This window comes from Apis florea, unplaced genomic scaffold (genome assembly GCF_048593485.1).
Source record: "Apis florea isolate Af1SG1 unplaced genomic scaffold, ASM4859348v1 contig_3747_pilon, whole genome shotgun sequence".
NCBI classification, from domain to species: Eukaryota; Metazoa; Arthropoda; class Insecta; order Hymenoptera; family Apidae; genus Apis; species Apis florea.
In genome coordinates, this window is record NW_028256832.1 from 183,472 (window position 1) to 206,176 (window position 22,705).

Consider the following 22,705-nt stretch of genomic DNA (forward strand, 5'->3'; position numbering starts at 1 on the left):
TTAACTGTAGTTAATTACAAAATACTTACTAATTACAAAATATCAAAACAATTTCAAATAATATAAGATTATTAATAATACTTATTAATAATACTAAAAATACTTATTATTAATAATTAAAATTATATTACCTGAAAATTATACCATATTTGATTTATTTCATATCCCGCCATTTCTTCTAACCTAGGATCTCAATCGGTAATATCAAACTTCCGTTCTATATAGAAATAATATGAATTTTAAATATTTTAAATATTAAATTTATTATAAATATTTTACATGATATATATAAAATAATGAAATATATTTAAGATCAATGAAATATCATTTAACAATAGTAAAAACACAAAAAGTACTGCTAGGACACTGTGTAGAAAAGCGAAGTGGGATGGCGCTGTTTCATGTGGCGGCGTGCATGTGCCTCGGGACGCGCAATGGCCGCCGTGACCTGACGTGCGGCAGTTCAGTGTCAATCGTCCTTAATTTTCCCGTTTTAATTCACCGCTCCACGCCCACGAAAATGCGCGCTACCTCGGCGTGCATACAGTCGATGCGGCTCTGCGACACAGTGTACTTCGACAACCGTCCGTGCATCGTTCATAACGCGGTCTCCTTGCGGATGTTTCAATCATCGTCGAGAACCGCTGTGGATTCTGACACGCGACCGTGCGTGTCGAAGAAGTGTGCTCGTTCTTTCTTTGTGGATAATCAACCGAAAAAACCAAGCCAGTGAACATGAATTCTCGATATGTATCCCCGTCGAGCGACTTTCGTATTTCGTGAAAGTGGCTCCTCGAGATCACGTTCTTGACACGTTCTTCGCGGCCGATTTTTGCCCGCGAGAGCAGTTTGCACTGAAAGGAAGTGTCAATTGACGGTTTAATGCGCGCGTTAAAAGACTGAAATATTATAGTAGTGTGCATGGATCGCGCATGTTTCATGCTAAAAACTATTTTTTAACTTGTCACCAATATCTTGTGATATAAAGAGGTGAGAATCACTGGTCGAAGCAAGCAACAAGTGGTCTTTGAATGTTGAGGGATGGGAAAAGCTTACAGTCAGCTTTGAACCACGCTTCGTCGACGTGTGCTATCTTACCGTGCTCGTTGGAGAAAAAAAAGGGTCGGCAGCTTTTCAAAGAACAAGAATAATAAGAGTTTAAAGGCAAGTATAATAAAGAACATTTATTGCGGATTGAGCATCAAATGAATATTGTACACTTTTATACTATACTATATTATTATGCATATATTTAATAATTACATTTGAATTTTTTAAATTTTTGAAACATTTTTTATCTTGGAAAATTTCGTATAACGAATCATTGACAAGCTTTCATATCCGAATAGAAAACTGAATATTATTCGTTACAGTTTACGATTCAAATGTAACAAAATTAAATTGTTAAATTGTTATTGTTAAAAATGCAATATTTGTAATTATTTTCTAGTATATAAATTAACATTAATTTTTTAAAATTTATTTTATTTTGGAAAACTAAAAATTTTCAAATTTTATTTATATACTTTACGAGTTGAATATCATTTTTGATGTGAAAATTATTTTTTATTTCGGAAATGTATATATGAATGTATAAATGTGTATAAAATTCTTCGGAATGCATTTACTAAACTATAAATCATAATGTTTGTACGTAACTAATATTGAATTTGAGTTTAAATTAAAGTTCTGAAATAAATTGCGGTTAAGTTAAGGTTAAGGTTTGGATTAGATTTTAAAAATTTCCTAAAATAAAAACTAATATTTTTGATAACTAGTTGCTAAATATTATCAGAAAATAAAAAAATAAAAAATTTTTGATTTACTTATACTGATATAATTGTAAAAAAATATTATTTATAGATATATTTCTTATGTTTAATCAATATTTTTTTCATTAAACGCATATATATGCGCTTGGTTACTTTCAACAAATTTTTTTAGAACAATTTAATGCCCATAATTCGATAAGTAACTTTAACACGCAGAAAATTGATTTATTCATATTATCTGCATAATGTAAATGTAGACATAATTATATCAAAGATAGCAGATATAAAGTATCGAAGTATACTTTTTTTAGAAATTTTTGTTTTTATATTGCGCGGGAAATATGAAATGTGAATTATAATAATTGAAAAATTTGCGAAAAAATATTATCTATTTACTTATAAATATATCTTTAAAAAGAAATAATAATGAACAATAATAATAAATGTATTTATTATGGTAGATATTAATGGTTGCAATTATTTTTCGAAAGTTTTATTCGAAAGTTAATTCGTCCTTTTTTATTTTCCAAATGTTTTTTTCATGATTCGATTTTTTAATCTTCAGTGTTTATTTCCTTATTGTATATAAATTTTTTTGCATTTTATTATTTATTTTATTATTTTTACTTTATTATTTATTTAAAATAAACAATATTACATATGATTTTTATCAGTACAATAATAAAAGTTATCCTGAAATATATAATATGTAAAGATATTCTGATATATAAGATTGTGAATATAATTTTTCTATAAAAAATAGTTTTTTTTATACAAAATTTTATTGAACTGAAAATATTACTCATTTTAATATCGTACATCTTTTATATTTATATTCTCACAAATTATTGAGATATTTGTCTTGCATATTCTTAGTTAGGATGTAATTTTCTTTAAAAAAATTCATCATTGAATATTACACGATTCCAATTTTCAATATTTTTATAAAACAATAGTTTTCAATGTTCATTTCTCAGCTTCTTAATGTCAATTTCAAAAGAAATTTTTAATTTATTATGAATTTATTTCGGATGAAATTATATTTAAATATAGAATCATCAGCATAAAATAAGATTTAGAAAGAATTACAGTTTTTTAAATATATTTATAATTATAATTAAGCGAATAGTAGAATATTAATTTTAATAGAAATATATTATGTACATATTACACGTATATTGGTTAATTAACATATTCTCAGTCGCTGACGTAAATTCACATCATTTTTATTTTTACTCCTGTATAAAATTAAATATTTCTGTTAACTTTCTGTTAATTTATGATGGATATATTTTTTAAATTTTATTGTCATTTAATTAAAAATTTATTTTTAACAAATGTTATATTTTATATTATATTTATTATATTTTATATTTTTATCTTTGTTTTAGTGATAGAAATCTGCAATAATTTTTGAATGTCAATTAGGTCTCAATTTTTTTGTCAGTTTCAGGAAAAATTACCATATCTTATATAATATAAATATGTAAAAATGATTTATTATAGTCTCAAAAAACTTAAAAAGTTTTTATCCAGAAATTCTCTTGATTAAACTTCAATATATTATTTTGTTAGATATACTTTATAAAGAATTTACAAAAAGAATATCACGTTTACAGATATATCATTGATTCTATTATTTCATCATTACTTCATAAGTTCGTGAATCGTGCATCTATTATGCACATTAAAATGTAAACAGTATTAGAATGTAATATAACAATTAGCTGGCTCATCATTCGCAAATTAAAATGATGAGTATTGCAATTATTTTATTTGAGAGAAGAATTATGAATATATTGTATGAATAAAAGTATAAAAAACAGTATTAGAACAATATCATTATTGAAAATTATTAGTCAATCACTGTAACAATTAAATCAAAAAATTAATAGATGAATAGAATGTATCTTAACTACTTGACCGTTTCTTATATATAATAATTTCATAGATTAAAAATATAAAAAGATCAGTTTTATAAATTTATTTGGTTTGGAAGAATAAATTAATTTAGAAGAATAATAATTGCAAAGATTTTTAAGAATACATTTTTGTTTTCTTCTTTATATTTTGTTGATAAAATTGTTTGTTATTTAATGAATTAAAATTTATAAAATTTCCGATTTGTAGTTATTTTAGAAGATTAAAGAAATTGCTTTTACTTAAAAATCTTTAACACAAAGAATCATATTCATTAGCAAATATTTTAAAAATTTTAGCATTGTAAATATATCCAAAGTAGTTTTATTACTGATTCTTACGATTTTCAATGGGTCTTATTTATGGATGCAAACCGTTATTTCTGCCAAATTTCAATAGCATCAAAGTATAAATACTACCTGATCACTGTACCATAAATTCACTTAATTGACTCACAAACATTGAACCATCCGTTACCTTGTCGTTAATCGGGAGAGAAAAGATCCGAATTGCCATTAATTAAATGGACATAACAACTATATTGTTAATTCCCTTTCCCTATATAACTACGAATTTACCTATTCGTCAATATCAATTGCATAAAATAATGTATTGACGAATCCGAAAGAAGAATTTTTAACTTTTTATTACTTTTTTCATCTTTCGTATAAGTACATATTTTTTTTACATTCCTCATTACAAGTTTTCTAATTTTTTATCTTTTATTAAAAATATATTATTTATTAAATAATAAACAAATAACCGAATTTAAGACGTGTTAACATCTGTTTAAATATCAAACAAATAATCTTTAAATAACTTAATATAAGGAAAAAGTTTCTTTGAAAGAAATTAATCCTCTTAAGATTTAAATATCTTTTTTGAAATACATTAACTTATTGATTAATATTTTAATTATTAATTGAAGTATATCAATATCAATAATACATATTATTATTTATAAATACATGATCCATATTCGGTCATCTAATTAGTCCTGTTATTCACAGGTTGAAACATCAGATATAGCAATTAGCTATTTCGACAGTGGAACGATCCATCGGCAAATCAGCGAGCCATAAACTACTTAACACGAGGAGCAGCGAGAAATGTTACTTTCGTTTTTCTCGGGGAAATCGTGTTTGACTGAGCAACGGTTGCAAGAATTGCAGGAAAAGTGTTGCAAGGCTGCGAGCGAGCAACCCGATGGAACGATCGAGTTGGCAGAAAAAAATTGAACTTCATTAAAGGCGACGAGAACGAGTCACGAGACGCATATGTTTATAACGAAAAAAAAAAAAAAACGATTAGAACGGGAAAGCAAGTAAAGAAAAACGAAGTTTGGAATTTGTTAGAACATTCTTCGCTTTTAATGGACAAAAATTCATCTTCTACAAAGAATACGCCAATGAGAATTGAATGGAAGAAAGTTAAAGTTAATATAAAAAATTCTTCCATCATTCCATGTAATTTTTTTTGATTTAATGTTTTGAAGATAAGTATCGAGTAAAAAGACTGAGTCATTAGACAAATAAAAATCTCATTTTAAGGAAAAAGGAGCAACTGTTCATTGTATTATAGAATAAACATAGACATTGATTAGATCATATTTTTGTAATTTATAAATGAGAAAAGCTAAAGAAGACTTTGTTTTTCTATGTTTCTTTATATGTTTTTTGTATAATAATTCATAGGAACGAATAACAAATTACACATTTTAAGCCGAAATCGCATTTTAAAGTAATGTGTAAACACTTACATTACTTTTTCATTATTGCGATATTCAATGGTTAAAAATCATCTTTATTTATAAAGAACTGTACTAAACAGTACTGTGAGTCAGGTTGTACGTGTTGGAAAGATGCAAATTGCAAAGATCAAACAATCAAGAAGATCTGTACAATAAATTTTTCAAAAATCAACGACTATCAACTAATTATTAAAGATTTTTTAAAAATCGCACAACGAACAATTTTATTGTAGTACATTTTATTAGAAAATACTCGATCGATCTTTATGATCTCAAAAGACAACAAATTCACGTACGAAACATGGCTACGGATGGAGAAGAAACGATACCAGGATCTCCTTGGTACACGAAATTCTTCGAATATTGGAAGAACAGGAATCGAGTAGGTCCCGGTAAGGTGGAACTTCCCGATTGTGATTTCTTCAACGTCGGACCACGGCGAACTTTAAGGATTCTTAAACCGACGTTGAAAAGTGGATGGTATTACGAGAACACCAACGACAGGCCGGAATCCATCATCGACAATTTCTTCACCCGTTGGTCCAGAAGGCCTCATTCGTCCGGAAACTGCAGATGCTCGTTTCGACAATCGAAACGAATAAGCACAACCGAAGAACAAATCATTTCTGATGAATTGAACAGGATCAGAACTAGCCTTTGCGAGGCAGAGAAAAACGAGCGGGCGATAGAGGAGCTCGAGCAAAGAGTGTCGGTGAATTTGCAGAAACTGCAAGCCACTGGTCCCGAGAACGAGCCAATCAAAGTAGAGGAGAAGAGTGTTCCTGCGATCGACGAGGTTAACGATACGAAGGACGAACAGGCGGTGGAACAAACGATCAAAAATAAAATCGTGAAGGATCTGGAGAAGTATATCAACGTGTTGCTCGAGGAGATATTGGACGATACGGTGAAGTATGTCGCGGGCGCGGGCAACACGCTTATCAAGGATGTAAGAAGCTCTAAGAAAACGAACGACTGTTTGACGTCGTTGCGGCAATCGAACGAGGATAAGGAGGACACGGATGGAAGGATGATGAGATCGATGAACGAGGAATCCTGTGGCAACGAGGAATCGTTCAACGACATCAGTTTCTCGTTTCATCCGGAGAGGATGAAGAAGAACGAGGAGGAGGAAGGCTTGGCGCGAAAGAACGAGGTGTTGAACGATGGTAGCGAGGGATACGTGAACCATGGATTCATCGGATCGGCCAACGATCCTGTTTCATTGGACTTCTATTTGAGACGATCGATCGGTACGGAAGTCACTCTGGAGCAACTGGATTGTATCGATTCGGGGATAAACAGCGTAGAAACGATCGAGTTCCAACCGGATCAGGAGCCGAGCCTGGAGCAATCCTTGTTGAAGATCATCGACGAGAAGCTCGGTAGAACGGCTTTGAGGAACAGTTGGGAGGACTTGAGTACAGATGGCCAGGGGAACGATGGTCAGGGCCAGCCGACAAAGAGAACGGACGAGATGGTGATTCCAAGAAGTGGCAAGCAGCTGAGCAACGATCGAGGCAACGGGAGATCGGAGGTCACCGGGAAGAATGATGCGGAAAGGAGCGAGCCTCAGGATTCGAGCGTTCAAACCGCCGGTGGAATCGATATCTCGACGGATAATCTCGAGAGTGGCGTGCCCGCGGTGGATCTGAAGGAGCTGGAGGAAACTGTTAACGAGCCCAGTTTCGAGAAACTACGGCTGGAATTCAAGGACAACGACGACGAGTCGTCCTTCGGGGCCAAAAAGGGTAACGCGATCGCGGCGCTGCGGGAAAAGTTCACCGCGAATCCGATCGACGAGCCTGACCGATGCTCTTTGGAAAAGTGCAGCTGGAACGAGAAAATGGGCACGTTCGAGATGAAGAAGGAAGCCGTGTCCATCGAGCTCGAGGATTACAGGAAGACGTGGCCGAACATCGAGGAAAACGCCACTTCGACCTGTTACGAGCAAAATCCCCGGGATCTGATCACGTTTCGGAAGAACCGGAAGCCGATGATCGTGTTCCTGCACGGATTTGGATCGTCGGCGGATATCTTCGAGCATCAGCTTCGATATTTCTCCTCTTTGGGCTATCCATGCATCGCGCCTGATATGCTGGGACACGGAATGAGCTCGGCACCTGATCGATCCAGGGATTATCATTTTAACAAGCTGCTTAAAGATTTGGATACCATATTGTGTCACTATGCTTTCAAACCTGGCCAGAAATGTGTCCTGGTTGCACACAATTATGGGTAATTATTTCATTTTTATTTTTGATTTTTTTTTTTTGGAAGGGGAAAAAGAAAATAATGTTGTAGTGATTTGATACATTTTACTCATTTTTTTAGTTAAAGGAATTTACACGATATGAAACGAGCATGTAATTTCCTTTTCATTATTTTATTCGGTAATTTTTCTCTTGAAATGGAATAAATTAAAAAAGAAAAAGAAAAAAATAGAGTTATTTCTAGTCTATTATCATTTATAGAGAATTAATGAATTAAATTTTAATATATTCAAGCTATGAATCACATGATATTGCTATTAGTTAGTATAAATAGGCACACAGTGTCCCTGAATAGCAGACAATTGTCGCGTGCATTCACTTATTACGAATAAAATCATTTCATGGTCGAAGTCATCAGTATCGTCTTAGTGAACACCTTTAAATCATTTTATAATTATCAAATAAAAAAAATAAAATAAAATTAAAATATAAAAAGTAATTTCAAATACAACTAAAAGAATTGAAATTGAATAGAAATTATTCATTTGCTAAATATTTTATCGGATATTTCATATTCGTAGATATTTGCATATTCTGTATACATTTTATACACTTTCGAAACTTCACGAATTTCATATTCGAGAATTTCGATCCATCTCTTCCTACTTTATCAAACCTAATTAAAAAAAGAACAATATGAATACATATCGAAATTTCTCGAAGAAGAAAAAGAAGAAAAGATCGATTGACAATTGAAATCGAACAAGGGTCAATCGTACACTTGATTCCGCCTCTAATAATAATAATTGAACCCCGGAGGAATGCGATGACCTCGGTTGTGTCCTCGTTCATTACCATTATAAAATTATTTGACCGTGACTAGTAGAAAACGTGGCCCATAATCGCATAACTTATCTCGGACCATTTAAAAGTATCCGATGTATCGTAATTACAGGATACAGACAAGACACCACATTTCCTTATCGGATATCTTTCCGATGATTATAAAATTCCTTGACGTTTGAATCGTTTGCGCGTCCAATCCGATCGGCTGCACGCGTTTACCCGCGCAAAATGGCTAATGGGCAAACTTGAACGCGTATTTAATCCGCGTTCCACGAGTTCTTCAAATTCGCAGGGGTGATCGATTTATTTTTACGTCCTCTGCGAACATCTGAACGTTTTACTTTGTACGCCGTATCTTCATACTTGAACGCTTTTTGTCATCGATCATTCTTCTTCTCTTGAGAACATTGCAATTTATCCTCTGTGTGATGTGTATAAGTTGATGGAAGAGATGCGAGGCGAAGAGTGAATTCTGTCGAGCGTCAAATGTCCCTGTTTTTAGTTACTGGAATAAATAAGTTGAAAGAAATATCGTGGGACAAAGGAATGAAGATTGCATCTTTTTATTGGGGTGTAAGTAAGATCTCTTTATTTAAAATATTCTCTGTAGCATTTCGAAACACACGTGAACTTTTTCATCATTTTCTTAAATTTGATTCTAGAAAAGTAAAACTTTTCAACTTTTTAAAATTTAAATATATTTCAATATATTTTGAAAAATGCAATAAATGCTAAACGAGATATTTTAATTAAAGAAAGTAGTACGAATTAGATATTGATATTTAACAATTCATAGTTTTACTTTTAAATATAGATCAACGCGTGTTGAAGCAGATACAAAATCATTTGAATTACAAATTCTGCGATCTATGTTTCATATCACTTGATCCGTAACGATTTGCTTTTGAAATTAGAAAATAGTCATCTACGATTAATCTTCGGTTGATATTAAGTGTATTCGTATTTTATTAACGATATTTTGTTCTCAGTTCTCGACGATAGGGAAAGGAAAAAAAAAGCAGGAAAAGATTTGCAAGTTGTAACATATGGCGGGTATATCGCTTGTATCTTATCTGGACATTACTCGTAAATCTGCGAGACGGTATCTGTCAGAGATTCACGTGAAACGCACCTAATAATTTGTATTAAAAGAGCATGTAAACGATTTTATTCCTTTACATTCTTTTTTCATGATATTCTGCAGATAGTGGAAACTACTTTAATCGGAATCTTTTATTGGTAACTTGTATCATCTTTAATTGAATATTTTGCAACAACTGTTCTTATAGTATTTTTTCCTTATATTCTTAAATTCTTCTATTTTTTTTTATATTTAGATACATCAAGTTTGGATCTTAATTTAAATTTTCAGAACTTGGAAAAAAGAAACAGATGAAGGTTCAATATAATTCTTCAAGTACAACAAAGAATGGCGTAATTTCCTAATGATTTTATTCATGTTTTACGAAAGCTTCTTGATTTTTTTATAATACAAATCATTAATGAATACGGTTATTCAGCTCGCAATCAAATCCTACACGAGACGATGCCGTAATAACAAAGTTTGTTCTATTATCTGAATAATTGTCTGCGCGACATTGCAACACAACGTGTAGGCCGAGTCCAGAAACCACGTTTATACAGTTCAATAGCTGTTTTGTTATAAAAATTAACATTTGTATCCTACACAGATTGCGACAATCAGTTAAGATCACAATAAATGCGTTTGCGAGCACGCAGTATGAATTATACAAGGAAAGGATATTATGCGACAAAATAAAAAAGATTTCTAGAATTTATTAATGAGTCTTTCAAAAAATTATTAAAAAATCGATAAAGAATTGTATGTAGAGTTTTCGTGCTAATTTTCAGCAACAATGAATTGATCTATTATATTAGTTTTTTTTTATTTATTTATTTGTAGATTTTATAAAGTTCTTAATTTCATTCAATATTTTTTTATTTTTTTAATCTTATTTTTAGGCTTATTTTATCCATTTAAAAATTCAAAGTAATAATATCTCTATCTAGAATTAAAATGAGATCTTTTTAGGAATACAATTATTATTTATTGAATCTATCATAAACGTGATTTAATATTATAAGATTTAATAAACAAGAGATTAAGGAATGCAATTTGAGATAAGCTAATCAAATAATATTTGTTTTTGAAATAAAGTAATATTTGCATAATTACATATAATTTAATGTAAATAATATGCAAATAATAATGAGTTATTTGTTAATTAATTAAATATAATTATTTGATTAATTATTTATATTGATAATTATATTTTAATTGAATAAAAAAATATATTTACTTTCGGAATTCATAAAAAAAGAGTTTTTACAACATTTAATTGATTAAATTTTAAAATTATTTCTCTGTAAAAGATGAACAATATTATTTATTACATTTTGGTTTTCAAATCTAATCTTAATAAATCAATTTATCTTATACATAATATTTTATATATAAAACATTAAACAAACAAAAATTAAACTCAATTAATAAAACTAGACTATGATCAAGATCAAATCAAAGGAAATATGATAATTTTGATAAAAATAAAATACATATTATATCAATATAGAAAAAATATAACATATACAAAAATGAAACAGTTGTTGCATAATTTTTTATTCATTACAGATGCAGTTTTGCAGCTGCTTTGGCCTGTAAATACGATAGTAGTATTCATCAACTAGTCCTGATATCAGGAGGTGGTCCAACTCCTTTAGCAGCACCTAGTACTGAAAGTGCTGGCCACTGTTGCCTCAGAGCTGTCCTGGCGCCTTTTTTAATGTGTGGCCTTCACAGAGATATATTATATTCTGCAAGAGGTCGTCAGCATCCTTATTGTGGCCCCGAACCATCTGAACAATGGCCTTCGCACATGAAATACGTTTTGGACGGCATGGTTTGGCCGGAAGGAGACTACGTGTTCCATAGAAGGATATGCACGCCAACACTTCTCATACATGGCTTAAGGGATAACAAAGTATCACTTGTGCAAGAATGTCAAATGGAAAGGGTATGTTGTAATGTTGTCAACATAATCTTGAATATTCGAATATCTTGAAATATGGAGCCGAAACTCGATTTTCAATAGAGAATTTGAAGGAACCGAATAGTTCAAATTGTTTTAAATGTTTAAGAATAGAAAAAAAATAATAAAATTCATAATTAATAGTATATAAAAAAGAATAAAAATAAAACAAAAATATTTAGAATTAATTCACATAAATTAATTTTTTCAAATTATTCAATTCTTTAGTAACATTCGAAACAATTTGAGCTACACGTAATTATTAAAATTTCACATTAAAATTTTTTTAAATACTTTTATTAATTTTAAAATATTTATCTTATCTTAGATTGCAAATATTTAAAGTTTCGACTCTCTCAAGACGTGTAATATAATAGCGATAATCTAAAAATAATTTTTATTTCGTTTTTTTTTTAATATTAATTGTAATTGTTACGTTTCATATTTTAGACCATGGTGAAAGTTTTCCTCGAAGCGATTCCAACTGCTGGCCATACACCTATGACTGATTGCCCGGAGCAAGTCAATCATATGATACATTGTTTCATAGATTTATGGAAAAATAAGAAATGGTAGCATAAAATAATTAAATAAGTATGTTTATAAAAAAGACAGTCCGTGGACCACGATACTATATAAGAAAATTTAAATCAAGTTCTTAGTACGGGTATTTCACTCATTACATATGAAGAAAAAAGAAGTTATGGTGCCTTATGCTTAATCTGTTGAAACGAATTTAACGCATCGAAATAAAAAAAGATTACGATCTATTGTACATAATCTATATTTCACATTGGTGAAAATTTGTTTGTATAGAATTCTATTTTATACAATTGAAATGAAGTAACCAAGTTTTCGTATAATTATTTTTTTATAAACATTTGTCTAATATTGTAAATGAAAAAGATACCGATAAGATACTCGTATCTGTAAAGTTGTATAAGTCTGCAGAGTAACTGTGCCAAAACATGTACACGATTGTTAACCTGTTTTCTTTGAATTTTCGGATTTAAAGATTTGTTTGTAAATGAAATTGTAATATACAATGTAGAGGCTATGTAGTAGCGTATAAGTTATACCAAAGATGATTTATATAGTCTTATTTTATGTATTCTACCGGGAGTATAACTTATTCGTTTACAATAAAATTGTGTACAGATATTTGATTCGTTCATGATTACATTTATGAGTCTCATTTCACGTGTTCCTTCGAACCTAATCAGTCATATGTGTTTATATTCCATCAAACACCGTTTAATATCAACGATTTAGAAGTAATTTTTGATTAAGTGGATTTTCTGGAGATTTCATCCATTCCTTTTTTAATATTTGTTTTAATTGACTTAACCTCAGAGTAGGGTTTTGTTCTTTGATAATAGGCATCATTCTTTCTTCAAAACTCGCATATGCAGCTTTTACACGTTTTTCTGGATGACGATCAATTTCTGCTTCTTTTGAACTAAATAAAAATGAAAAATAACAATAAGATACTTTTAATGTTATAATATAAATATTATTATTCAAAATGTCAATATAATAATCAATCTTACCTTAAAACAGATAAAGCTTCATCAATACCATGAGCAGTTTCACCTTCAATTGTTAACCTATTTAAATTCTCTTCAATTGGTTTTTCTTCTTCTCTTTTTTTCATTGCTGCTTGATTCCGTTTTTCTGTTGCAGCAACTATTTCTGCTCTAGTTACTTTAGCTGCAGGTTGTTTACCGCCCACTTTTATATTTGCCATTTCCTTTTCAAGTAGAGCTTTCACTTCTGCTTTTTTTTCTAATTGTTGTTGACGTTTCTTTTCAAGTTCTTCCTGTAAAATGAATTATAAATTACTATGAAAATGAATTTCTCAAAATATTTAAAAATAAAAATAATAAATATATAGTTAATAAAAGTAAATAAATATTATTCATATACTTGTTTTTGTTTTTTTTTCAATAACTGTTTATCGTCATCTTGCCAAGCTTTTTCTTCTGCTTCAAGAGCTTTCTTTGTATTCTCGGCCTCTTTTGCCGCTGCTTTTCTCGCCCGAGCAGCGACGGCTTTGCTATTTTCACCAACGAATTTTTTCGGCATATTGACCTACAAATTATAAATATAATTCATTGATAAAGTTTCTAATTATCATCTATGTAATTACAATAATAATATAAATTATAATATTCGCAATATTAAGCTTGAATAAAAAATTTGCAAAAAATCAAATATCTTAAAAATTCGCGGTAAAATAGTATTTCACTATGATTTAGTTGGCAGTATTGTTACACGTGCGCAGACGTACTAGTCAGCCAAAGCTATTGAGGTTAGAGAATTATCGAAATCATTTTTAGTTACAATTAACTAAAATTAAAATATGGTCTAAGTGATTTATAAATTATAAATGACGTATTATTCTAGAAGTACAAATCTATACAGAAAATTTTTGCAATATTTTACGAATATTCGTGAAATGTCGAAACAAGGATCAAAGAAAACTGGAAAAAATCAAAAAGCTACAGTTAATGAGGTCAGTGAATAGCAAAAATCATATCTTACCGTTTCCGGCTACGAGGATCGAAATTTGATGAGTGATCGAGATTTGATCACCTATTAAGAAAATAACATGACATTTTCTATCATACACCTTTTTACTTATATTTAATATTACTAGATGTCGCTTGCGAATTCAAGAATGGCAACATTATATTTGCAATTCACTAGATTTGTTAAAAAAATGGCATGTTTTTCCTAATTTAACAATATATATATGTATTTTTGTTTAATTTAAAAGAGAAATATGTAAATACTGTTAAACATTGTAATAATTAAAACATTAAAATAATAAGCGATTAATATCGAAAATATATTTTAAATAAATATATGATTAAAATTTGAAATTATATATTATATATATTATATTTTCTTATATATAATTATAACGAATAGATAAATTTTGATAGGAAGTTAAAGGACCTATAAGTATAGATAAAAATGGAAATGTTGCGATAAAAATACAAGCAAAGCCTGGTGCGAAACATAACAATATAACAGGTGATAATGTAATACAATTTTTAAAGTAGAATCAATCTTAAAGATAAAATCAGATTTATATATAATATTCTTTATAGACATTTCTGAAGATGCAGTAGGTGTCGCAATATCTGCACCTCCAGTTGAAGGTGAAGCAAATACGGAACTCGTGAAATATATAGCGTCTGTATTGGGAATGAAAAAGTCCGATGTAACGTTAGATAGAGTTAGTTCAATATTTATTATACTTAATTTTCTTTTTAATTTGTCTTTAATTTAAACGCTTATTTTTTATAGGGATCTAAAAGTAGACAAAAGATTGTAGTAGTATCTGGAACATCAGTGGAAAAAGTTTTGGAAAAATTAAAGGGAGAGATTGAAACTTGAAAGTAATAATAATTTACTATTAATACATTATTTTTTTCTTTCATTATGATAACAGCTATTTTTTATATATAATGTTTTTTTTTGATAAGTCATATTTACTTGGTATAAATATGGCAATCACATCAGCTTATTATGTTTAATTTATAGAATAAAAAAATGATTTTATACAATTATTAAGTAATAAAAATAATTTGTTAATAATATTAATTTTAAAAATTAAATATATGCATTAATGAAGTTATTTACTAATATATTCAAGCTTTCTTTACATACATTTTTTTTTTCATTAAAAATATTATTTACAATATTTATTATATATTTTTTTAAATATATGAGATATTATTATATTATATTATATTAAAAAAACATATTAAAATATTGTAAATAACATTTTCTAGCTTATCATAAACATTTACAAGATATTAACAAAAATTATATATATTGTTAACTTTTTTAAATCTAAAATTTTTTAAATTATAAAAAATTTCTATTCATTTCATATATCTTTTAAATTTAAATTTTAATTGTAAACAAATATTTTAAAATGGAATGTAATTATATTGTCTATATGTCACTTATAGATATTTTTAATCTTCGTCTTTTTTTAATCTTTTTAGTTATACAAATATAAATATATCTATTTATTTAATTAAGATTAATTTGAAATAAGTATTGTTATAAGCGTATTAATTGTTCCGAAGATTTAGTTCATTTTTTTTAAATTTTCGATCACATTATCGCAATATTTCCTGTATGATTTTTATCAAAAGGTATTACACCCACATATCAAGATCATCAGTGCAAGTTAATTAAACCTTCACTCCTGTATCTCAAAAGCTTTATCGTCCAGCCACGGTCGAAATATTGGCAATGTTGATGGATAATGTGCTCCTCTTTTCGATGGTGCAGTTCCGGCTGGGGCACCTTCCTGTCTCAAGGGATAAGTGGCTAAGACGATTGGTATTTGAAGTTTAATCTCTTTATCCAAGCTCTTCGGACTTATTATAAACTGTAGTACAAAATAGAATATTATTTCAGCACATTAGAAAACATTTATATGCATGTACATATAAATAATTCTAATAAAATTTCATTGGAAATAAAAATTTACGGAAAAATTTCGAAAGTGAGATTTATTATATTTAACGTATCACGTTTAAGCGTAACGAGTAACGTTTTCATAACAGAAAAATAAAAAAGAAGAAAAAGAAGAACCGCAAAAAAGAAAGTCAATTTCTTAAATGAATCTTTTTTTTTTTTGTGGAAAGAATGTTGGTGCAAGAAGAGTGCGACGCATTAGTCATGCTACGTGTAATTATAATTATTGTAACGGCATTTTTACTCACATAGACGTGGTAAAGAACATTGATGAGATGACATCCCCGTAGATTGGTAGGTGGTAAAGGAGGAACATACATTTGTTCATTCAACCATTCCTCGCCTTCTCCAGGACGGATTTTCCCCCTAGAAACACTTGCCAATTCTCGTGTCTCGCTCGCAAGTACTTTACCGCGACACAGGTACTGAATTGTTTCGGTCAAGGATGCCTTAGTTGATTTCATCGTCACCTGTTGAATCATTTCAATTCCTGTGTGTAAACTTAAATGTGGATATTGCATCATTTGCGAATAATAGTTGTATTGTTTATAATAGTATCATTATGGTATTATCCATTTAAATTTCATTGGTTGTAATGATAATACAAAATTTGATGCAGATAATGAGGACAAGCATAATGAGAGCATTCAAGAAACTTGCAATACAAGAATGATATATTTTTTTTAACTATACAATTGTTAAATTATGCTATTAAACTTTCATTGTGATAGGATTATATTGTGCTGATCCTACTTGCACGATAGAAATTCTTTTAGTTAGACATCGAATCGAAATATGATACATACTTTGCTCCGATTGCTGACAGTCGCTGAGATGCCGATAGTTTCACCAGGCACATATCCGCCTCTGTCAAGACTCACTCTGCAAAATATAGGCCCACCAGAAACACAGGAGACTCCAACTCGTTGTTCAATTTCTTGCCTTGCAGGTTGCTATTAAAAAAAAGAATATTTTGAAGAATTGCATATTTTTAAATGATATGTTTTTGCATATTATAATTTAAAAATTGTGTTTCTGACATTCCTCGAGGAATTAATATCTCGTTCTTTAGCAATCTATAGATTCTTAAATTTCAATTATTTCTCCATGGGAAAGGAGATCGATACTATCAACTATCACTTTAAGACTTGTCGATTATGCAATGCAAGGCGTGTGCAATGAATGCGACTATACAATTGAATCAACAATGCGGTCGCGTTCAGAGCTGAATGTCATGTGCCTACGTAATAATTATCTTATGTTACGTGTTATTTGCTATGTTGTGAACGTATTTATTTGGCTGCATAAACAAGAATTACTTTCCACAAAATACGCAAAGAATGTTTTAAATGTGTGTGTTTAAATGAAAGCTGCTTCCTTAAATTATCATGGATGTGATTAAACAAATATAAATTATATTGTAATGTATGTTGTAATATCATTTGTGAAAGAATCAATAAAAGATGTAATAAAATAAATAAAAAATAAATGACAAAAATTTTGATGGGATATAAAAAATGTGGAATAATTTATAATAAGAAGATAAAAAAAATATAATTTTTAATTAATCAACATATGTTTAATTTATTTATGTATTTCTATTATAATTACTATTACATCTACTTTTACTTTTTCTATTTTATTATAAAACTGCAAATAAAATAAAAATGTAATTAATTTATTTTACAAGATCTTTCTTTCTCTCAATTTTCTTTCGTTATAATTTTTTTTCATATGAAAAAAAATGAATATTTTTGTAATAAAATATCAATAAAAAATAAAAGAAAAAACATTATGAAATTTTATTATGAAACAAAAACAGATGCAAATAAAATTGATATCGGAAATGGAAAAGATACAGAATAATCACAATCACTTTCTACGTAAATCGGTGACCATTATTCAGAACTCGGTTATGTTAAAATTCTCCAAGAATTCTTTTAATAACATGCATAAGAAGGAAAGCGTGCGTGAAAAAATCTTCTTATTTCATTTTAACGAGACGGCTTTCGTGGTGGATTTTAAACGTTCATAAAATGTGTTAAGTCATTTAGAATCTTGGAATATTATTTCAAACTGACTGTGACTAATTTCTATGTTATTGTATTAATGTGTGTATAATTTCTTTGATGACATGAATGATAAAAAAGATAGTTTTATATCGTTTTACTATTTGTTGATCTATGAATGATAGTTGATGTTTGTGCAAACTTATTTTGTAAAGAGTTATTTTTTTTACAAAATCTTTGTCGACAAAGAAAGTTATTTATCTTTAAAATAGGTTTTGTATAAATATTACTCTTTAAAATTGTTTTTCTATTTCTGCGTGAAAATTATATATATAACTATTCGTTTCACTCATCAAAGCAATATGTTTTAAATAATGATTAGAAAATAGATTAGCGTATTGCGTGAAACGAAATTGCAAATTAAATCATTATGTGTGCAATGCTACATTCAATTGCAATAAAATCAACCGACCGGCAATGTTTCGCGACTTAAGATGCACGTGTCAGGGTTCTAATTGCACGTAGAAAGCGTAAGCCGAATAATGATGTTCAAACCAAACCATAAAATAATGGAATGTATGAATCACGGGTTCACTTATGTGCAAACATGCTGACTATAAATTTGAATATAAGTACCTGTCTCATAAATATTGTGATCCTTTTATTTTATTGATATGTTATTTTAATAATTAAATTTAGAAATTAATATTTAAAAAAGATAAAATTGCATTCCTTTAAAATAAAATGACAGTTATTATATGAGTTTATTGTAAGAATTTAAAATAATAAAAATTATAATTTTTGAATCTACTTTCTTTTCATAATTTGCAGATATATCAATATTTATGTATATATGTATTTATATTTATTCTTTAATGTGATAAATTTTCATTTTTATAATTTCAAAAATAATATAATTCCAAATCTGTTTTATTAGTTAAAAATTAAGTAACAATAACAAGCAGACATATATTAAAAACAGGAATTTCTTTTTATTCCTTTTTATAAAGCAAAATATTTTTTAAAACACAAATATAATCATCGCCAATGATGTGAGTATTGTAAAAACAATAATTGATTAAACATTGAATAAATGTACCCTGATTATCTCTTTATCCAACTCCATTGTTTTTAATGTTTTTCTTGTTTAATAAGAATATATGAGAATATGAGTAAATATGAGAAACGAAATCATCTGTAATGCAAAAATTGAAACATAGAAAGAAAGAAAGAAAGAGAAAGGAAAAGAAAAACTTACTGCCAGAATTGGTGGTTCTAAATTCAGATCGATGGGATTCATCACGATGAAGACTTGCTGATTCTTATGTGTTAATCCGCCAGGTTCTCGAAGTGCAGCTTTGCAATAATATTGTACCCAGCCATGTTTACCCAAGAAAGTAGATGGCAGGCCCAGGGGCAGACCTAATTTGAATGGAAAGCTATGGATCCCCGGTGATAGTAAAGACGGTCCTTCTCCTGAATTCCGGTGTTGTACGCAACAGAGAACGAAAAAGAACAGTTTTGACATTATTATGCATCGCGTAGCTCGCAGGTGCGCCGTTTGCACGAAGGAAAAATTTGTACAATAGTATTGAGATATGAAATTCGACGACTTTCACGATGATACATTATTTTTTTCACTTGTTACAATTGAGAAAGTTATCTCGAGCTGCTAATATTTCCATTTTAATAATTTATTTGTTGTGTTAAATCAAATTGTACCACATTGATAAATTAAAATCTATATAATTGTAATTAAAATTAACTTATTTTCTAATAATTAAAAAAAAAATTACTGAAAAGTTTTTGATTAAATAATAAGTTAAAAGATATTTAAAGATATATTTCCTCAAATCTCCTTAAGACTTTAAATATTTTTAATTCAATAATAATTGTTAAAAATTTTATTTATCTTAGACTTTTTTTAATTATCAAATAAAATAGAATATTTATATAAACTAGTGTGAAGTTAATTTATCTATTAAGATGTTCTTTATCGCGGACTTACTATCCAAGGTTCATCATGAACTACATTGTGCCCGTTTCATCTTAATAGTTACATTAGACGTACCGTAATGCTATTTCTTTTCATTACCTGGTTCGCCTAGTAATCTCATACGAAAATCTATATAATTTTCCTTGTCGTAAACTCTTTCAGCACGTTGACTACGTAAACGCACCACTCCTTCACCAATTACATGAAAATGCAATCCTGAAACGCTGTCATATGTCAAATAAATTATTATAATGTTATTAAATTAAAGAAATGAATTTAATTTTAAAAGTAAAATTAAAGATATATCATTAATAAAAAGGATGATATGGATTAAAAATGAGAAAAATTTATTTTGATCTTGCATGTAGTATAAATAATTAATTACATTTTCTAGAAAGTCATTTTTAAAATTTAGAAATTATTGTGTTAAATTAATATTTTGAGGAATATTATTACTAATTATTATTAATTATTATATTAGATAAAAATTACGAACAAGAAACGAAAATAAATTAAACAATATATAATTCATATGTTCATTAATCTGTATAAATAATTTTTTGTAATTTATTCAATCAATTATTAAAAACATCATGTTATTTAAATTAATTTACAATAAAGAAAAAAGTCGTGATAATATAAATTTGATAAAATATAATTATTTAAATTGTACATTTTCACGTGATCTTTAATATTTTAAAAGTACAATTATTTATTCATTATAATTTCATAATTACTATAATCACTATATATATCATTCAAGTATAATAAAATATTTGCTTTATTTATCTCACAAATAACTTCATTTTATCAATTCAATTTAAAATAATTTCATAAAAATATACATATGAATTACATGTGTCAGATTTCGTGTGATTTTTCGCATATTCTATATACTTACTAAGCCTCATCATCCAATTCAATGAGTACTCGACCGGACAAAAAATGACCGGGAAAATATAAAAGATTTGTGTTGTCAAAAAGTATTAAAAACTTGCTCAGCTTTCGCGTCATGTTTCATATAAAGTATTCAAGAATCAGCGATAGAGATGACAGATCACGTTCACGTTAGAACGACTCCGTGGTAACTGATTATGCACCAAGCCGTCGCAAATACAAAATTTTTTGCAACAGAGACCACAGGCATGTCGTCAGTGAGAATCACTGGCACACACTGGATCACATCAACAGTACACTCATAACCTTGCACACGCTACGTTTCTCTCTTTAGAACGTCACGGGAATCTCACTCTTCTAGCCAAGCTTTTCTTGATTGAACAATCACATTTTTGCACTTTCATTTTTCACATATGTTTTTCTTTATGTTAATTTTTGAGTAGTTGAGTTCAATGTAGATTCTGATACTTTGTCAAATTGAGTGAAAACGTTAATAATGATGATCCTACGTTATAATTTGTCAAACTTTCTGATGAAGGCTCAAGGAGCCTGTCTCTCCCTGCCCATTCTTGGACCTGTGTTCACTTTCGCTCCCCTACCTCTGTTGTTTCCACCTCCAATCGACGTAATTATTCACATTTTTTTCACTGATAATTTCTGTACTGTTTCCAGTTTCTTGTATATTTAGTCTGGATTAAATCGTCCCGATTTGCTGCATTGTTATACACTTTGTTAAATGAAAAGTATTTAAGGATCGATGAATAAATTCGATAAGATTCTTTTAACGTCTTTTAATATATCCTGGATCATTCTTCATAACCCGTGACCAAATGTGCTCAGTCGATAAGGTCAGTACAATACATGAATACATCAGAAAGTTAATCAATTAATGAAAATTATATGTATAAATATATAGATATTACTTTTTACGAGTATAATGAATATGCATTAAGATGAATATAATATTCATGATAATTGATATTCATGAATAATTTTTAAAATCAAATTATATGATATTAAGTCTTCTTGCATATTCAAATGTTTGAACAATTAATAATTTATTTCACAAGATAGCAAAAAAATAAATTCAACAAATGAATTTTTGACAATGTCGTTTTTTAATAGAATAATTCTTACTTACTTTTTTATTGCAGAACTAAATTTTCATTTGTTTAAATTCTACTACTATTATCGATCAGTGTCAAATATTGAAATCATATATATTATATATATCAAAAAATATTATGTTTGCAAAGTCGTTATTTTAGAAATATATTCTAAAATCGAGAATATAATATATATTTTTTAAATTAAAAATTAATATAGATTATAATTTTAAAAAAGAAAAAATAAAAATATGCTCAATTGATGCCTGTAGTCACGTTAGTAATATAGACAAGGAGAATAAATAATGGAAGAAGGACAGAGATAAGTTACAACTTGTGAAATCAGCGCCATCTCTAGAGTGCCCCAAATGAAACATAAAAAAAAGGATAGTAAATAAGAAAAAAAAGATAGAGATAGGATAGGAATTGACTATTATCGCCATCTCTTGAGTATTAGAGAAATTTCTTTAAAAATAAGATAAGATAGAATTAGAATTGAATATCAGTGCCATCTCTTGAGTACTTTGAAAAGATTCTTTTAAAAATATTCAAGAGATGGCGCTAATTCACAATTCTTATTCTATTGTATCCTATCTAGAAAAAAATTACTTATAGCTCAAATTTACATTTATTGTAAAAATTA

General features: G+C 28.7%; 4 protein-coding genes and 1 long non-coding RNA gene across 6 annotated transcripts; 3 read left to right on the plus strand and 2 right to left on the minus strand.

Annotated features, from left to right (window-relative positions):
- Positions 1–385: 385 nt before the first annotated feature.
- Positions 386–5,299, plus strand: LOC147656497 (uncharacterized). Its single transcript, XR_015294328.1, has 2 exons — positions 386–1,164; positions 4,703–5,299. It is a non-coding gene; the product is annotated as an uncharacterized LOC147656497 (long non-coding RNA).
- Positions 5,300–5,598: 299 nt separating this feature from the next.
- On the plus strand, positions 5,599–12,712 carry LOC100863309 (uncharacterized). Its single transcript, XM_012492329.3, has 3 exons — positions 5,599–7,680; positions 11,155–11,536; positions 12,002–12,712. Exons 1-3 carry the CDS (start codon positions 5,744–5,746, stop codon positions 12,125–12,127), a joined length of 2,445 nt encoding a protein of 814 aa, XP_012347783.2. The 5' UTR covers positions 5,599–5,743; the 3' UTR covers positions 12,128–12,712.
- On the minus strand, positions 12,320–14,238 carry LOC100872504 (coiled-coil domain-containing protein 124). The gene is made up of 4 exons (XM_086914851.1): positions 14,096–14,238; positions 13,478–13,642; positions 13,102–13,370; positions 12,320–13,010 (listed from the first exon to the last, which is right to left on the minus strand). Exons 2-4 carry the CDS (start codon positions 13,634–13,636, stop codon positions 12,812–12,814), a joined length of 627 nt encoding a protein of 208 aa, XP_086770977.1. The 5' UTR covers positions 13,637–13,642; positions 14,096–14,238; the 3' UTR covers positions 12,320–12,811.
- Positions 13,554–16,077, plus strand: LOC100872743 (UPF0235 protein C15orf40 homolog). Of its 2 annotated transcripts, XM_086914852.1 has the most exons (6): positions 13,554–13,862; positions 13,958–14,066; positions 14,500–14,590; positions 14,668–14,795; positions 14,867–14,958; positions 15,727–16,077. In XM_086914852.1, exons 2-5 carry the CDS (start codon positions 14,010–14,012, stop codon positions 14,954–14,956), a joined length of 366 nt encoding a protein of 121 aa, XP_086770978.1. In that variant the 5' UTR covers positions 13,554–13,862; positions 13,958–14,009; the 3' UTR covers positions 14,957–14,958; positions 15,727–16,077. The 2 variants fall into 2 exon arrangements, with proteins under 2 accessions (XP_086770978.1, XP_003697778.1); XM_003697730.3 differs by having other exon boundaries at positions 13,835–14,066.
- On the minus strand, positions 14,953–22,126 carry Vdup1 (arrestin family protein Vdup1). Its single transcript, XM_012492338.3, has 6 exons — positions 20,961–22,126; positions 20,159–20,283; positions 19,322–19,539; positions 16,861–17,007; positions 16,303–16,524; positions 14,953–15,965 (listed from the first exon to the last, which is right to left on the minus strand). Exons 1-6 carry the CDS (start codon positions 21,071–21,073, stop codon positions 15,774–15,776), a joined length of 1,017 nt encoding a protein of 338 aa, XP_012347792.1. The 5' UTR covers positions 21,074–22,126; the 3' UTR covers positions 14,953–15,773.
- Positions 22,127–22,705: the final 579 nt, after the last annotated feature.

Excerpts from the sequence above, each read along its gene's own strand:
- LOC100863309 (XM_012492329.3), top strand. The coding sequence starts at position 5,744 with ATGGCTACGGATGGAGAAGAAACGATACCAGGATCTCCTTGGTACACG. Across the intron at positions 7,681-11,154 it reads CTGGTTGCACACAATTATGG|ATGCAGTTTTGCAGCTGCTT; the intron begins GTAATTATTTCA and ends TATTCATTACAG. Across the intron at positions 11,537-12,001 it reads AAGAATGTCAAATGGAAAGG|ACCATGGTGAAAGTTTTCCT; the intron begins GTATGTTGTAAT and ends TTCATATTTTAG.
- LOC100872504 (XM_086914851.1), bottom strand. The coding sequence starts at position 13,636 with ATGCCGAAAAAATTCGTTGGTGAAAATAGCAAAGCCGTCGCTGCTCGG. Across the intron at positions 13,371-13,477 it reads TGAAAAAAAAACAAAAACAA|GAAGAACTTGAAAAGAAACG; the intron begins GTATATGAATAA and ends TTCATTTTACAG. Across the intron at positions 13,011-13,101 it reads GAAGCTTTATCTGTTTTAAG|TTCAAAAGAAGCAGAAATTG; the intron begins GTAAGATTGATT and ends ATTTTTATTTAG.
- LOC100872743 (XM_003697730.3), top strand. The coding sequence starts at position 13,941 with ATGACGTATTATTCTAGAAGTACAAATCTATACAGAAAATTTTTGCAA. Across the intron at positions 14,591-14,667 it reads GAAACATAACAATATAACAG|ACATTTCTGAAGATGCAGTA; the intron begins GTGATAATGTAA and ends TATTCTTTATAG. Across the intron at positions 14,796-14,866 it reads CCGATGTAACGTTAGATAGA|GGATCTAAAAGTAGACAAAA; the intron begins GTTAGTTCAATA and ends TATTTTTTATAG.
- Vdup1 (XM_012492338.3), bottom strand. The coding sequence starts at position 21,073 with ATGACGCGAAAGCTGAGCAAGTTTTTAATACTTTTTGACAACACAAAT. Across the intron at positions 20,284-20,960 it reads GAATTGGATGATGAGGCTTA|CGTTTCAGGATTGCATTTTC; the intron begins GTAAGTATATAG and ends GACATATGACAG. Across the intron at positions 17,008-19,321 it reads TAGAACCACCAATTCTGGCA|CAACCTGCAAGGCAAGAAAT; the intron begins GTAAGTTTTTCT and ends TTTTTTTAATAG.